We start from the raw sequence: 17,997 nt of genomic DNA, 5'->3' as shown, positions 1-17,997 counted from the left end.
ATGACATCAGAAAATACATGTTGGCGCGGGACAGAGCTGTGGCTGGGCATGAGAAGATTTCAGCGGGACAACGCTGGATAAGCGACTATCTGAAATGTGCCAGGGGAGGATCCGTTTTAAGACTGACAGGTCTTGTTCCTCCTTCGCCCTGCAAATGGGACTGCAAAAGCAGACTGATGAGCTCATCTAATCACTGTCACTCTGCTCTCTTCTCTCGCCAGCATGCTGCTTCCACGACATAATAACCGATTGGATCTTTATGCTGCTTCTCCCCACCCAACAGGATCTGAGCTCTGCTGGTCAGGTACTTTTACGGCTTGCACTATAAAGTATGTAGGAGGAATGTCGTTAAAATGCATCATCAGGGTATTCGATTATTCCAATCCATATTAATGCACCCATTATACTGCAATGATCTTTACGCAAGTGGATTGAAACTAAAAAACAAACATTTTATATGTCCGCCTGCAGAGCACAAAAAGATGCAATTTTACTGAAGGTGTTTTGCAGTGTCATTTGTTAATAGCACCCCACAACGCATGGTAAAACTTATTACCATGTGTTGTAGTGTACTTTGTCGCCCCCCCAAAAAAAAAAAAACTATGATGCAAGCACTCCTCTAGTGCAATGTCTGTAAATTAGGCAGGCTAGTCAAATGAATGGGCTTCCCTAACACAAGGCACCAAACATCAACACATGTACATTGTGGCATTGCAAAGATGTGAACCCAGCCCAAAAGTCATCAGTATGATGTCACAGCAATTTGTTACAACAAAAGCGAGCAAACAATAATGCTTGCAGTTGTAAGGGTTACACTGAATTATTGGCACCGCTCATAAGTCAGGGAGGGACCAAAGGAAAAAAAACATAACACACAAGCTCACCTGTCACTGCCTTTAAAGTCAAACTAATTTAGGTTACCAGATCCTGGCGCTGCCCCTTATATTACTGAATGTTTGAAGGGAAAGGAAATTGGCTTAGCCAAGTGCACCCAAGCATGTCCTTACTGCATAACAAGCAGCCACAAATCAGCCTGTGTACAGAACAAAGACAGCAGCTTTATGAAGCTACATATATTCCCTTCCAAAGTCAGCCGCCTAAATATACAGCTAAAGAACAAAAAACGCAGCGGCCCCTTCCCTGCCAGCATCTGACCCAACAAGCCACCAATGCTGCACAGTCCCCTATCCAATGGCATGTCATGCTTATTGTGGAGTTTGGCCATCTACAGCACAAGGACTAAATGAGACTCCTGGGATCATTCATGGGGAAAAAAAAAACAGACCTTGGCAGAAAGTGAACAATCTGATTGCGACGCTTGTGGCATTATCTTACTCTAATCGGCAATTCGAATTGTTCTACATGTGTGTTGTATCTTGAAAATGATCAACACCCTTTTAAAAAAATAAAATCAAAAAGATATTCCAGTATAATCAGCCAACGTGCAACCATTTACCTCTTCCCCTGAAGGAAAAACCTTGAGGCGTTCACAAATACATCAAATGTAAAGATCAGAGCATCTCCTGAAGAAGGAACGTCACATCTATAAAAATAAAGAATATTCTAAAGATGTGCAGATCTGGCTTTGGGCCTTCACTCCCAAGCATTATTGTTATAGCTCAGTAGCTGGAAACCTTGATACAGAATGCTTAAAGTGGTTGTAAACCCACTTTTTTCACTTTTACCTACAGGTAAGCCTATAATAAGGCTTACCTGTAGGTATAAAGAATATCTCCTAAACCTGTACGCAATGCGGGCGGCGCATGCGCAGGGGGGAATCCACGGCGAAAGGACCGGCATCCGCCGGACCCTGCCGATTTTAAATCTCCCGTGCACACGTGCGGGAGTGACGTCATCGCCGCTCCAGCCAATCACAGCGCTGGAGCGGCGATACCCGGAAGACACCGCCGGAGCAAGATGACATCTCACTCGGCGTGGACCAGGTAAGTGGTGTTCACCTAGTTCCGAGGTAAGTATTTCATAATTGGCTAGTATGCGGTGCATACTAGCCGATTATGCCTTTTGCCTTGCAGGTTCATAAAAAAAAAAAAAAAAGTTTATGCGGTTTACAACCGCTTTAACATCAAGAAGCTAAATAGAGATTGGTTGATTTACTAAACCTGGCGAGTGCAATATCTGGTGCAGCTCTGCATAGAAACCAATCAGCTTACAGGTTTTGTTGTCAAAGCTCAATAGAACAAGCTGAAGTTAGAAGCCAATTGGCTACCATGCACAGCTGCACCAGACTCAAGTTAAGCCTAGGTTCACATTAGAGCGATTTGTCATGCAATTTCAGAGATCAAGTCGCAGCCTATTGGAGGCAATGACACTGTTCCAATCAGTGCAACAATAATTTAGCGGCGCCGCACCAATTTGCAAAGTAGTCCCTGCACTACTTTTGCCGATTTAAGGTGTGACATCTGTGTATGAAGCCACACCAATGTCTATCAAGTAGCACCTGAAATCGCACCGACCTTGCTACTTTGAAATCGAGCTGCTTCAAGTGAAGTAAGTGCGATTTCAAAGTAGCATCAATGTGAACCAGGGCTTAAAGCCGGGTACACACTATTTTTTTGTGCAACCCAATCGGAGACACTGTACCAACCATGCCAGGTTAGTTCAGTGATCTCCCCCGCTGAGCTGTTGTGTTCCAACAGGGGGACGGCCCGTCCCACCAAAACACTCTGATCAGCGCCCTCTGCTATTGGCTGAGAGCTGATCGGGAGTCTGTCAGATGCACGTCCAACAGAAAACAGCCTACACATGGGCAGAATGTCGGCCGGGATTTTTTGTACCGGCAAATGAGTGTATGGGGCATTAGTAAATCATCTTCTATTTATTTACTTACATACAAAAAATGCTGTCAAGAACCAAAAACACAATTGCCATCCCATTGCATAAAGTTTAAGAAGCACCAAATCACTGACAAAGGCCACGTTTATTCACCTAGCCATCATGTGCAACCAGGGGCGGACTAACCATTCGGGCACTGCCCGAGGGCACCATGCAACTAGGGGGCCCCATAAGGGTTGCCAGCCTCAGTAAAACTAGGGACAGTATGTAAAAATTCATTTTTTTTTTTTTTTAATCCCAAGATTAAAGCTGCCCCACCTCCAAGTACCTTTTCAGTGTGTGTATGTATGTATGGTGTGTGTGTGTGTGTGTGTGTGTGTGTGTGTGTGTGTGTGTGTGTGTGTGTGTGTGTGTGTGTGTGTGTGTGTGTGTGTGTGTGTGTGTGTGTGTGTGTGTGTGTATATATATATATATATATATATATATATATATATATATATATATATATACCGTGTGGCCCCATAATCTCCTATTGCTCGGGGGCCCCATGAGTTGTCAGTCCGCCCCTGTGCGCAACCATCATCTTTACCATATGTATACAACCTTAAAGTGCAACTACACTGCATCTGAGCACCACTACTTCATTGCAAATCCCCCCCACCCCCATCCATGTCGCCATGCTTTATTTTTCTGAGAGCTCACTTCGGAAAACGCCACTCTAGCATTTTTTGCCATCTTGAGTAAGGGCAGATGATTTATATAACATTTACATCCTGGAATCCATCTGCCCTTAGCTCAGGCACACACGTGGGAGGGTGTGCTTAACTGAGAAAACCCCTCCTACATCTGGGATGCACAACATTCACCCAAGCCTGGCAACCAGGCAGCATCTAAAGAAATGTAAATTAAAAAAATAAAAGCGTTTTAAACACGAGTAAATAGGACATACTTTCCTCCATTTACTAACACTAGAAGCATAAGAACTAAAAATAGTCAATATTGTTTGAGAGAGAAGTCCTGGGTTAACAATATTCTGATAATTCCAGACACACAGTCTGCAAACATAGTCCACCCTTTATGCAAACTATTTTACTAGCAAATTAAGAATCTTCCGAATATAACCGGTTCCTAGCCAGGTTTTTGGAGCAGGGGAGAGAAGAGCAACACTTGAATTCAAATCAGATCCAGCTTGAGCTGCATAAACATGGTCATGGCATTGCCCTTGGTTAGAACGCATGGAGGTAAAACAAGTCAGCTGCCATTCGTGTCATCAATGGAAAATAAACAAATTCCATTAAAAGAGAAAATAAATGCCATCAAGCACATCATGCGGCTTGAATGTATAAAATGAAAACCAACAGAACTGAGATTGACGATTCGAACCCCCAACCACGGCACTACCTGCCTGGAGTTTTGCTTGAGTGGGTTTCCTCCAGGGACTCCAAAGACATGCTGGTGGAGTAACGGTCTACGTTGGCCCTTGTATGTGTGAATCAGGGACCTTAGGTCGGCCTTGGACGAGTCGAAAACCGAACAATCCTTGGTCGTTGGTTTTTCGCATCCTTGGCGTGCCAGCTGCAAGACTTGATTAACGTGCCGCAAGTCGAAAGTGCCTACATCGCCATGTGGTTACGGAAGGTAGATGAGATAGGGCGGATGGAAGATCTAGTCCTGTCAAAACAAGATAGGGGTGAACTCTACTCCCAGACCTGGCAATTATGGGCTATATTTAAATACTCCGAAGAGGGCCAGGCCCTCAGAGGAGAACCGCTGTCACCCCCTGATCAGAGCCTGCCCTCACACCTGGACACGCGGCCCTGACGGCAAAAGCCGCCAAGACAAAAAGAAACCGATGGACAGAGATGCTGGTCCATGCTCGCGAACCTCCCCCCCCCCCCCCACACTCCCTGATCCAATACTTAAATACCTATCTTTATACCTCTTTTCACCCTCTACCCCTGTACTTTTCTATCTCTCCCCTCTTTGTCTCGGGACTGCTCGCTGAGCAGCACCCAGATCTCTATTTCTATTTTCCTATACTTTACTACACTTAGAAAACGGAAATGGTGGAGGACTGGCACACGGTTCCATAGTTCCCGGCTGCAGAAAGACACCACAAAAGCACAGAAGGAGATGGGGGGCTAGCTTTGGAACTGGGGGCGGTGATACGGGGCGGGTGGCATATAGCCTTCCGTGCCGTGCGCTGCCACACCCAGCCGGGGGAGATGTTTCCACGGACAGTTTTAGAGTATTTGCGAAACTTTTCTCTCATGTAACTGCCATGTCTCATATGTATGCCTCCATATGACAACTGTTGTAATGTTTATTTGCTGTGGTCCTTGTGGGCCGGTCTTCTATTTTGTATAAATAAAAAATTAAAAAAAAAAAAAAGAAAGTGCCTACATCAGGGGTAGGCAACCTCGGCCTTCCAGCTGGTTTGAAACACAAGTCCCATGAGACATTGCAAGACCCCGACTATCGCAGACATGACTCCTAGAGGCATGATGGGGTTTGTAGTTTCACCACAGCTGGAGGGCCGAGGTTGCCTACGTGATGGGTTTGGTTTATAAAAATGAAACAAAACGATGGCACAATCGTATGGCCATTTTTTTCCAAACAGAGCATTCAGTTTGACTCTATGGCCGGCTTTAGATGGTCAGCTCCCTGAGGGAAGGGACTGATGTGAACATACAATATATATGCAAAGTGCTGCTTACATTGACGGCTCTACACAAATAGAATTATATTCTGGGATTGCACATTATTCATATTTTAATGATTCCATTAAAACCCAACAACTGAACTGCAAACACAAAACACATCTGAGGCAGCTGGAGGAGCACAGGTTGAGCACTCACGGCCTACGTCAAAACATTCAGAACGTGAAAGACTTTATACCATCAGGAAAGTCAGTCACCAGAAGAAAGAAAAAGTCGTCAGGTTTATTGTGTGTAGACAGGCCCTCTCCTCCCCTCCCTGGAAGCCAGCGAATCCTTGGCTTGTATGTCTGTCTCCAAAAAAGATTGCATTTTTATTTATTGCCCCACAGCTTTATTTTTACAATGGATTCTTGGCTTAAATGCAATCAGCCAAAGATCCCTCTCTCTGCTGTCATCCCTCATTGCTCGCATGCAAAGTCAAGCACAGACAAAAACCCTTCGTCAATGCCAAACTAGAAGAAGGTGGGTAGCTGACAGTCACCACAAATACACCTCGGGATCTTTTCAACCGGCAGAAGGAAAAAAAAAAAGCCATAGAAAGACATATAATTGGATAAAGAGGGTAAGGGAAGGCTGCTTCTTGCCAGCGATGATGGCCCCTCTAGGCAGACATCAAGAACACCAAGCCCAGATCAAGGGAAAGTAGGCTGTGTCCGATCCAGGGTTATTAAGTCATTAAAGGGGGAAAAAAATAAATGGATCATGCAGAAAATCACATTTGCAGACTGCATCTGGAATCAAAGCACAGACGGATCAAACTAAAACAAAAGGGGGAAAAAAAACAACATGCAAGGGTATAAAGTGAAAACAAGGACAAAGAAAAAAAAAGCCACCATCATTATGAACATTTCAAAATAAAACACGTAACATGAGCTGAGAAGGCAATCATCATCATCCCAGAAAAATTACACACTGTACTGTAGCTTTAAGCCATCAGCATTGGTTGCCTTTGTCAGGTCTCTTCTATTTAAGAGGCATTGAAAAGAAATAAAAAAGAGCCGTCTTTGTTTGCCTTTTTTTTTTTTTTTTGAGGGTGACAGAGACAAACTGAAGAGACGCAAATAAACATGAAAATGAGAACACGTTCTCAATGCCTGACGGCTATTGAAGGATTGGCAAAGACCAGCTTGCAAAAATAAAAAAAACCTTTCGATGTTTTAGTACAAGCATTTTTTTTATTCTCATAGCAACCATTGGGAGGACTGGATGTGCATTCTTATCTAAAATAAAGGGTTAAAAAAAAAAAAAGTGCACAATGCATCTTAAAAAAGGTAAGCAAGGCGCACTGTGCACAAGACAGGTTCGGACAGCAGTGCTGGCTTGTCTAAAGCCAAGACAAAAGTTGATGGGGGGGGGGGGGGTGCTAATACCTCTAAGATGGTTTGGGATGGGGCAATACAAATAGAGAGAAGGGGGTGGGGGGGGGACATGAAAGGTGGGTATTGTTTTCACTCCACTCCCTTGTCCTGACAAGAAAACGGCTCCATTCTGCTCAGGCTGGCACAATGCAGCACAGCCCAGGGGTGTGTGATCAAGCCTCCCACCCCCTCTCCGTCTTTCACACACAATCCTGACAAGCACCTCCAAGCAATCATGCAGCTCAGCCCACCAGGAGGTGTGACCTCTCCTTTCTCCCAGACACCCAAATCCTAAAGACACCTCCAGGCAATTAGTGAGAACAGTCCTGAGACAAGACAACCTCCAAGAAAGAAAAAATAAAGGATCACAATCCTCGCTCGCTCGTATGCAGGAGGAGGGGGAGGATGTGTATTCTACATAATCATGCAATAGGAAACAAGACAAATAATATGGATCTGCTGACAGACACCAGGCTGTACCCAGCACCGACAGAAACCAACAACCACATAAAAAACACCAGCAGCTCCAGCTCATCAACACAACAGGAAACACACACACACACACACACACACTTGGGTATGCAGTGCATTGTGTGTCTGCAGATTTAAACCACCTCCTTGTGTTCTGCCCTTTAAATTCCTCTTTGTTCTCAGCCTACATGTCTCCCCTCTTCTGTACAGAGAAGGGGGGCTGGATCCCTCGGTGGGTGACAACTGTCCTTAAATAACAGGGATACCCCCTTGTTTACATTAAATCCACACCTCAGATCTGCATTTTCCTACGTTCCTGGAATAAAGGAAAATACGAGCCGGGGTATCTGTGCACAGATCCTACATGGGAGGCTCATAATTAATGCAAGTTCCTTGTTTTTCCTTCAAGGAAAGAGCTGCCGACCTACAAAAATCAACCGTGACTTTAACAATTAAGCAGACATGTTGGTTGGGTACTCCCCCCCATGCCAGGTCACACAACAGAGAAGACACGTCGGGTGCACAACATTTCCATCTGGAAAGGGAAATAGGAAAAAATAAAAAAGGGATATTCTGGGATCTGGTGGGTCCTCAAACATGCAAAAATAAACAAGAGCCTACGACTCCCATCCCCATGGATGTTCTACATTCACTACATGCTGTCTGTAAAGGTCATCTACTGCCTACTGGAGGACCCCCAGGGTCACACATGCAGTACCAGCTGTCAGAGCAGGATGGGGGATTCATTGCACACATTTCTGGTTGTCATTGGGGAGGACTGCCCAGGATAGGAGACTCCAACCGGGTCACATATAGCATACTACGCAGATGTCAGGGGATGGGGGAGGGTGGTCAGGACACCCCCGTTCAGAAATCATATTACATTACACATACACAACTGTGATTATTATGGAGGGATGGGGGTGCCCGATCACTTATCACAGGACTCAGAGCTGTCATTGGGGGAGGGTGATCAGGACAACCTCAGATCACATAGTCCTAGCTGTCATGAAGGAGAAATGAGAAGCCCTCCAGGGGCACATAATCCCAGTCTTAGGAAGGAGGGGCTGATGAGTATTCCCCCTCCCCCATCCTGTGATCCTGGGTACCCTCAGGAGGGTTATGAGAACATTCTGGGTCACAAAATCCTCAATGTTCTCTGCGGGAAAGGAGGTGATGGGAACAACATTGGGTCACCCAGCTCTGGATTTTATAGGAAGAGGGCAATAAGTAAACAGGAAACCCCCACCCACCTTCTAAGTCATCTGATCCTAGCTGTCACCTACAGGAGAGGTGGTGGTCAGGACACCCCCCCCCCCCCCCCTGATCACACACACACACACACAACCCTGGCTGTCATCTCCAGAAGTGGTGATCATGACAACAATCCCCCCCCCCCCCCTCGATCACACACAACCCTGGCTGTCATCTGGGAGTCACACATCTCTATCTACCATCTGAAACAGGGAGGTGGGTGGGCAACAAGACCTCCCTAGGCTCACAGTCTGCTTGTCATCTGTTAGGGGGTGACCAGGACACCAGCCAATCACAAAATCCTACTGGGGTGAGAGGATAAAGGTGCCCCCTGATCATACAGTCTTGGATCTGTTTGGGGACGGGGGACAGATAACAACCTAATATTACAAAGTCCTGGCTCTCATGCGTTGGGGGCAAGGGGGCTTAGACACCTTAAATCATTTTATGTTGTAAAGCACTGGCACTATAATAATCCTGTATAATAATAATAAAGTCTCGGCTCATGTGCTGAAGTGGGGGGGGGGGGGGTCATAGGATATCCCTGAACCATACAGTTCTGGTGATCATCTACGGGGGGACATAAGACAGACCCAGATAATACAGCTCACATCTGGAAAAGGAGTTGAGGAGGTGCTAGAATGTGTGGCTCCAATCTGTTTAGGAGGGGGTGGACACCTTAGCATTACAAAGTTCTGCCATGTCCGGGGAATTTGGCATAGAAACCCCCTGAATTGAGCAGTCCCCTCATGTGTTGGGGGTGGTGGAGAGCCACATATGACATTCTTGACTCATATGGTCCTGGTTCTCATGTGTTGGGGGTGGTGGAGAGCCACATATGACATTCTTGAATCATATGGTCCTGGCTCTCATGTGTTGGGGGTAACGGAAGGATAAGCTTCCCCCAGTTCTGGCTCTCAGGTGTAGGGGGCGGGACCCATGACAGCTCTGAATCATCCAGTCCTGGCTCTCCTGTGTTGAGGGGTGATGGATTAATGCCCCCCACCCATCTTCTCTGTGTCAGGAGTAATAGAATGAAGACCCCAGAGTCCCAATTTTCCCATGTTTGGGGTGCTGAGCCCTCAGTCATCCAGTCCTGGCTCTCATGTGTTGGGGGTGATGGAATGATGTCCCCCTAGCCCAGTCCTGTCATGACACCCATCAGTACTCCAATCCTTGCTCTCGTGTGTTGGGGGGTGACGGGATAATGCCCCCCCGGGGTTCAGGTTTTGGGTCCATATGACACCCCCTTAGTCCCGACTCTCGTGTTGCGGGTGATGGGACAATGTCCCCCTAGCCCAGTCCTGGGGGATATGACACCCCCACAATCACCCAGTCCTGTTGGGATGATGCCCCCCCAAGGTTCAGGTTTTGGGAGGTGGGTCCATATGACACCCCGGAATTATCCAGTAATGGCTGTCCTGATTTGGGGGCAATGACCCCCCCAGTCCTGGGGTAAATATGACACCCCTGAAACATTGAGTCTTGGCTCTTGTGTATTGGGGGTTATCACGCCCTTGTCCTAGCTGTGCTTTGGGGGCAATTGATGACACCCCCAGTCCTGGGTACATATATGACACTCCTGAGTCATCTAGCCCTGATTTAGGGGTGATGACCCCCAGACCTGGGCACATATGAAACCCCTGAGTCCTTGCTGTCCTGATATGGGGGTGATGTCCTGGCTCTGACATGTTTGGGATGATTACCCCCCTAGGGCCAATATGGGGGTGATGGGTTGATGACCCCATCCCCAGTCCTATGTACATATGAAACCCCCGAGTCCTTGCTGTCCTGATTTGGGGGTAATGTCTTGGCTGTGACATGTTTGGGGTGATTACCCCCCCCAGTGCCAATTTGGGGGCAATGGGTTTATGACCCCCCCCCCCAGTCCAGAATACATGACACCCAAGTGATTTGGGTGGGTGAGCCCCTTGACCTCCCCAGTCCTGATTTGGGGGTGATGGGATTATGACCCCACCAGTCTGGGTCCATATGACACCACAGAGCCCTGGTTTAGGGGTGATGTCCTGGCTGACATGTTTGGGGTGATAACACCCTAAGTGCCAATTTTGGGGTGATGGGATGATCCCCCCAGTCCTGATTTGGGGGTGATGACCCCTCAGTTCAGGGTCCATATGACCCCCCCAGCAATCCTGTCTGTCCTGATTTGGGGGTGATGGGATGATGACCCCTCAGTTCAGGGTCCATATGACCCCCCCCCAGTCCTGATTTGGGGGTGATGGGATGATGACCCCCCAGTTCAGGGTCCATATGACCCCCCAGCAATCCTGTCTGTCCTGATTTGGGGGTGATGGGATGATAACCCCCAGGTCAGGGTCCATATGACCCCCCCAGTCCTGATTTGGGGGTGATGGGATGAGGACCCCCCAGTTCAGGGTCCATATGACCCCCCAGCAATCCTGTGTCCTGATTTGGGGGTGATGACCCCCCCCAGTCCCGATTTTTGGGGGCGATAATAGGACCATCCCTCTCCCCCCGGTGCTGAGTGACTCACCCACTTGCAGGACGTTGTCCACACAGCCGGACTCCAGCAGAGCGATGCCCCGGCGGAAGGGCAGGCGGTTCTCGTCGCCGTTGTCCCCGGACGAGGATGATGACACGGGTCCGGCCGCTGTAGGCGCTCCTGAGGCGGCACTTCCACCACCTCCTCCTCCCCCCGCCGTCCCCCCGGCAGTGGCCCCCGGCACCCCCCCTGTGGGGGCCCCGCCGTCCTCTCCGCCCGTATTAAAGGACGAGTACATGCAGATCTCCCGCTCGCTCCGCGGGAAGGACCAGTAGACGATGCGGCGCTGTACGGGCTCCGGGATCCTCTCGAATCGCTCCTCCACCCGCTGGAAGGGCCATTTCTCTGCCACCTTCCGGGCCGCGATGTCCAGCAGGGACTCCGGGTTCTGTGTCTTCCCGGACAGGCCGTGAGCGGAGCTTCCGGGGGCTCCTACTCCTACCCGCTGCCCTGGCCTGCACGCCGAGCCGAAGCCTGGTCTGCAGCAGAGCCGCTTAGCGGGAGGCAGCTGACCGCGCTCCGCCATGATCGCACCGCTTCTGAGCCGCCAGCGGAAGTGGCCGCACATTATAAACTGGGGGGGAGGAAGGGCGAGCTCAGCGTTCACTCAGCGACACACGGCACCGCCCACCTCGGCCGCCCGGACACGCCCGCCGAGCTATAAACAAACGCCCACCTGTACGTGGAGAAGGATAATTTCTCACACTTGCCACGCCCACTTCCGCGCTAGCCCCGCCCATCACCAGAGTTCACCAGTCCTGAGACCGGGAGGTGAAGAAAACACTAGACGCCCATTTCTCACACTAGCCACGCCTCGCTTCTCCCTCTCCCCGCCCAGTCTCGAGTTCATCAGGCGAGTGAACCAGAATTGAAAATAAAACTTCACAGCGAGACGTCACGCAGAGGAGGGGGCGGTCCTAGGCAAATGAGCTCGGAGACACTGTGTAGGCTGGGAAAGGGAGCAGGAATGTGGAGGGATGGGAGGTGACGCCAGCGTGAGAGAGAAGAGGGCGGGCGGGGATAACACGGAGGACGGCCTGTCCTTTGAAGTTCTCCCGTGCTCTTTGAAGTCTGACGTGACAGGGGCGGGGCGCCTCCTGACGGGAAAGCGGGGAGGGCGCAGAGCGCTGCGGGAGGGCGTGGCACGGGGTGTGGGGCGTGGCTGCCTGAACCTTGTGACCTCGGCTGGCGAGGAGCCCCCGTGCTGGAAGCTGGCGGTGACGTCACGACCCTTTTCAAAACAAAAGAAATGTGCCAGAGCCAGGAAGTGTGCCAGAGAGCCAATGAGAGTTTGTGCGCGCCTCCCCTCCCCCATATTAACCTGGTCACTGCTGACAGCCAATGAGAGTGTGTGTGCCCCTCCCCGTATTAACCCGGTCACTGCTGACAGCCATTGAGCGTGTGCGCCCCTCCCCCTACAATAACCCTGTCACTGCTGACACCCAGTGTGTGCACACCCCTCCCCCCCAATTAACCCTGAGTGTGTGTGTGTGTGTGCTCCTCCCCGTATTAACCCTGTCACTGCTGGCAGCTAATGAGAGTGTGTGTGTGCCCCTCCCCGTATTAACCCGTTTACTGCTGGCAGACAATGAGTGTGTGTGTGTGCCCCTCCCCCTACAATAACCCTGTCACTGCTGACATCCAGTGTGGGCACACCCCCTCCCTCCTAAAGCTGAACTTTGGGCACAAAAAAAATGTCATTGAAATATACAGTACACATTCACTTGCATACACTTGTTAGGCACACTGTTAACTCCTTGCATGCCAACCTCAGAACTCCTGTCACCCAGCCAGTGTCATTAGTACAGTGTACAGTATAATCACTGTATTGGTGTCACTTAGCATCCCTTCCAGCCAGTGTCTGTTAGCGCAAGATTGTCCGACACACTATCACAGTTCCTGAGTTCCTCTATAAGTCGCTGATCACCACCAATACCAGTATAGTGTCTGTACGGTCAGTATCCTGATCATGGTCAGAACTATACTTGTGTCCCCAATAGTATAGTGTCCCCAATAGTATAGTGTCCCCAAAAGTATAGTGTCCCCAAAAGTATAGTGTCCCCAATAGCATAGTGTCCCCAAAAGTATAGTGTCCCCAATAGTATAGTGTCCCCAAAAGTATAGTGTCCCCAAAAGTATAGTGTCCCCAATAGTATAGTGTCCCCAAAAGTATAGTGTCCCCAATAGTATAGTGTCCCCAAAAGTATAGTGTCCCCAATAGTATAGTGTCCCCAATAGTATAGTGTCCCCAAAAGTATAGTGTCCCCAATAGTATAGTGTCCCCAAAAGTATAGTGTCCCCAAAAGTATAGTGTCCCCAATAGTATAGTGTCCCCAATAGTATAGTGTCCCCAAAAGTATAGTGTCCCCAAAAATGCAGTTCAGTTTTTATCAGTGGCGGCTGGTGCTAAAAAATTTTGAGGGGGTGCAAACAAGCTGAACAATTCTGAAAAAAAACCCCATCAATTGCAGCCTCACTGTACCATCAAATGCAGCCACTGTGCCCATCAATTGCCTCCACTGTTCCCATCAAACGCAGCCACTGTGCCCATCAATTGCCGCCACTGTGCCATCAAACGCAGCCACTGTGCCCATGAAACGCAGCCACTGTGCCCATCAAACGCAGCCACTGTGCCCATTAAATGCAGCCACTGTGCCATTAAACAAAGCCACTGTGCCCATCAAGTTACTAAATAAAATTTTTAGGTGCAAATTTCAGTCCTTAGGCTACAAACAAGTACGCTAGGCAAATAGCAATGTGATTTAAGGTAAATGTTAAGGTAACATTTTTTTTTTGTTATTTTCGATATAAGGGCAAATTATTTAGTCACATCACCCCCTGCCTCCATCCCCCTCTGCCACAAACACCCCCTGCTTTAACCCCCCTCTGCGGTGCCACAATCTCCAAATGCTTCCAATCTCCCCCAGGCCCCCTGCCTCTTTCCCCCTCTGCGGTGCCACCAACAACCCCTGTCTCCATCCCCCACCCTCTCTGTGGTGCCATCAACACCCCCTGCCTCCAATCACCCCCTGCCACTAACACCCCCTGCCTCCAATCTCCCCCTGCCTCCAATCTCCCCCAGGCCCCCTGCCTCTAATCACCCCCTGCCTCCATCCTCTCCTGCCTCTCCATCCCCCTCTGCGGTGCCACCAACAACCCCTGTCTCCATCCCCCACCCTCTGCAGTGCCACCATACCCCTCTGCGGTGCCACCAACACACCCTGCCTCCAATCACCCCCTGCCACTAACACCCCCTGCCTCCAATCTCCCCCTGCCTCCATCCCCATCTGTGGTGCCACTGCAGCCACCATCACCCCCTGCCTCCAATCACCCCCTGCCTCCAATCACCCCCTGCCTCCAATCTCCATGCGCAGTTCCAAGTCGAACCGATCTCGGTTATCTTTACTGCCACATTTCCGCAACCACGGACATTTTCGAACGGGGGAAAAAGTGCCCGTTTTTACAAACTGTTCGTAAAAATACAGATGGTTGGCAACACTGCCACCATGCGAGAGAGCTCGCATGAAGGTGGAAAGTTATTGGGGGGGAGACGAGACAGCCGCCGAGGGACCCCAGAAGACCAGGTTCGGGGCCACTCTGTGCAAAATGAGCTGCACAGTGGAGGTAAGTATGACATGTTTGTTATTTAAAACAAAAAAAAAAATTCTCTTTAGTATTCCTTTAATGCTGGCCATACACTATACGAAAAAAATGTTCAAACTCGTTTTCGAATAATGAAAACTCGGCCGTGAGAGCAAACGACTTTGCCATCATGTAATGACCCTATTTTGATCGATAAGGTGTTCAATGGACACAAATGAATCCATTTTTCTTTCATTTTGTCACATATACTTAGTGCAAACAGTTCAGGAGAGAAACACATTAACCTTTCTATTTATCGTTTGGCAGAATTTTCCAACCTGTTCCTTAGATTGTTCGGCTCTTAAAAGTTAAAAACGATTTTCTATCTGTGCCCATTAACTGGACAAAAAATGAATAAACGGTCCAAATGACTGATTTTCAAATAGTTTTTTGTCTAGTGTATGGCCAGCATAACTGATGAGTAAGGCCGCATTCACACTGTAACACGGCGTATTTCGGCATATTTTGCCGCGACAAATTGCGGCGTATTTAACCCGCGATTTGCCTCGACAAAATGGTCCAGGACTTTTTTTCAGGCGTACGGCGTTTCGGCGTTCGGCGTGAGATGTGAACCATCTCCATAGACACCAATGTGAAATCTCCCCTCCAGCGGCACGAGCGTCGGGCGTCTGGCGTGAAAACGCCTAGATGTGAATGGAGCCTAAGGAAAGGAGAACGGGAGAGAGGAGAGGAAGGGAAAAGGGGAAAGGCAAATTCTTGTTCTGTTTTTTTTTTTATTGTTTGTTTTATTTGTTGTTTTGTTTATTTGTATATGTTTGTTATGTATCCCATCTTATCTTGTCTGTTCAGTTGTGTTTAAAAACCATACTCACCTGCCCAGCAAAACCGTGCATCATCTGGTTTAACCACTTCAGTCCAGGAAGAATTTACCCCCTTCCTGACCAGAGCATTTTTTGCGATTCGACACTGCGTTGCTTTAACTGACAATTGCGCGGTCGTGCGACGTGGCTCCCAAACTAATTTCACGTCCTTTTTTTTCCCACAAATAGAGCTTTCTTTAGGTGGTATTTGATCACCTCTGCGGTTTTTATTTTTTGCGCTATAAACAAAAAAAGAGCGACAATTTTCAAATTAAAGCAGTATTTTACTATAATACTGTAAATATCCCCCAAAAATATATAATTTATTTTTCCTCAGTCTAGGCCGATACATATTCTTCTACATATTTTTGGTAAAAAAAAATTGCACTAAGTGTATATTGATTGGTTTGCGCAAAAGTTATAGCGTCTACAAAATAGGGGATAGTTTTATGGCATTTTTATTATAATTTTTTTTATTAGTAATGGTGGCGATCTGTGATTTGTATCGTGACTGTGACATTATGGCGGCCACTTTGGACACTTTTGGCGTTATTTTGTGACCAAGCGATCAGTGCTATAAAAATTCACTGATTACTGTGTAAATGACACAGGTAGGGAGCAAAGAAGAGGTTAAATGTGTCCTAGGGAGTGATTATAACTGTGGGGGGATGGGCTACAAGTGACACAACAGTGATCACTGCTCCCGATGACAGGGAGCAGTAGATCAGTGTCCTATCACAAGGCAGAACAGTGAAATGCCTTGTTTACATAGGCATCTACCTGTTCTGCAGCTCCGTGACACGGTCGCGGGACACCGGCGGACATTGAGTCCGCTGGTCCCGGGGCACGGTCACGGAGCTCGCGGCAGAGGCCGGGACATATATCTACTGGCGGCGGTCAGCAAGTGGTTAATTCGTTATTTCCCCACCACACGCAAGCTCCTTTCCAATGTCGTCATTAACTTTTAACTGACACTCCCAGCAGTTCGCATAGGACAGTGTGAACTGCTTCCAGGAGACATGCAATGTGGGAACCCACAGTGGATTCGCAGGGTTCCCACATCGCAGCAGTGTGAACCGGCCCTAAAAGTCAGATTTGAAGCTTATTATGATTATTACACCCCTCTACATCCTTTCCTCCTAAAGTAAATTGCACTATTCCAAGTAGGATAAAATACCTATTTTAACAATTTTATTTTGCTCACATGACTCATATCTTGCTTATCTGCAGTGCCCGGCCCTGGTCTGTGGATGGGGCTAAGCAGGAGCACATTAGGTGACCCAATGAAGTTGCTGTTATGCATTTTCATTCTTTAAAGCGGAGCTCCACCAAGAATTTTTTTTTTTTTAAATGCTGCAAAAAATTATTATTTTTTTTTTTATACATACCTGAAGTGCCTGTTGCTAGGCAGATCGTCCTAATCTGCCACTTCCTGATCCACGGTCCGTCTTCTTTCTTCTGTTCCTCGGCTACCTCCTGTGGAATGGTGGAGCGGTGTCTTCTGGGACCTTGTGTGTGTCCCAGGAGACATCATCCATTCATGTTGCGCCACGCGGCTCACGCATGCGCAGTAGGAAATCGGGCGGTGAAGCCGCAAGGCTTCACTTCCTGATTCCCTCACCGAGGATGGCGGCGGGGCAGCCGAGACCCGAGCGATTGCTCGGCTTCGGCTGCCGTCATCAAGGGAACCCTGGATAGGTAAGTCTCCTTATTAAAAGTCAGCAGCTACAGTGTTAGTAGCTGCTGAATTAAAAACATATTTTTTTCTAACCGGACCTCCACTTTAACCTGCTCCAGTACAATAGTATTGCTGTGTTTGGTCCTAAGTTCTCTGCTCCCACACATCTGGCAGCAACATAGATCCAATACTGTCTGCAACCCTGGCAACTCAGTGCCCTTACACTCTCTGTTACTATCTTCAAGAGAGTTGGGTAGGAGGTGCAAGAGAAGCCCCCTCATCTAATGATCTCTACCTGGTATGTGATAGCCCCTATGAGGTCAGAAAGGAAATCTGTGTGTCTACCTGTAGACAGCAGCGCACTTCACTGATATACAGTGAAATTAATATTTGTGCACTTCAAATAAAGTTTTCTATAAAAATTTAAAAAAAGGAGCGGTGTGATGTGCTGAATCAGCACCACACTGCTCTCTACCGCTGGCTCACTGCAGCTGGAACGTTCAGCTGCCGCACAGTAAACCACTGCCGTTTACTGTGTGGCAGCTGCCCATTTATATGTGAACAAGCCTAAATAGCCAGCAACGGTGCCATTATCTGGGGTGGACATGCATATGGACCCCTTGATAACATCCTATTGGGAGAAACGCATCGGGACGGAGACACACGGACCATGTGGCACCCCCCTCAACTCTGCCCCCACCTTGTCTCAGCAGTCGGCAGTAGAGAGACGGACAGA

The 17,997-nt window shown here is 48.3% G+C and overlaps 1 protein-coding gene across 2 annotated transcripts in view; it reads right to left on the bottom strand.

Annotated features, from left to right (window-relative positions):
* Positions 1 to 11,672, bottom strand: part of ZSWIM6 (zinc finger SWIM-type containing 6) — a 192,395-nt gene extending 180,723 nt beyond the window's left edge. Inside the window, exon 1 of one of the 2 annotated variants that reach the window (XM_040339750.1) lies at positions 11,112 to 11,672. In XM_040339750.1, coding sequence (XP_040195684.1) covers positions 11,112 to 11,646 — 535 coding nt within the window. In that variant the 5' untranslated portion in view covers positions 11,647 to 11,672. The remainder of the gene's footprint in view (positions 1 to 11,111) is intronic. The other variant, XM_040339744.1, reaches the window with a different exon arrangement.
* Between the last annotated feature and the right edge of the window lie 6,325 nt (positions 11,673 to 17,997).

The sequence above is a fragment of the Rana temporaria genome, chromosome 1 (genome assembly GCF_905171775.1).
Source record: "Rana temporaria chromosome 1, aRanTem1.1, whole genome shotgun sequence".
Taxonomy (NCBI): domain Eukaryota; kingdom Metazoa; phylum Chordata; class Amphibia; order Anura; family Ranidae; genus Rana; species Rana temporaria.
The sequence above is the reverse complement of the archived record's forward strand: the minus strand, read 5'-3'. Positions and strand labels throughout refer to the sequence as shown.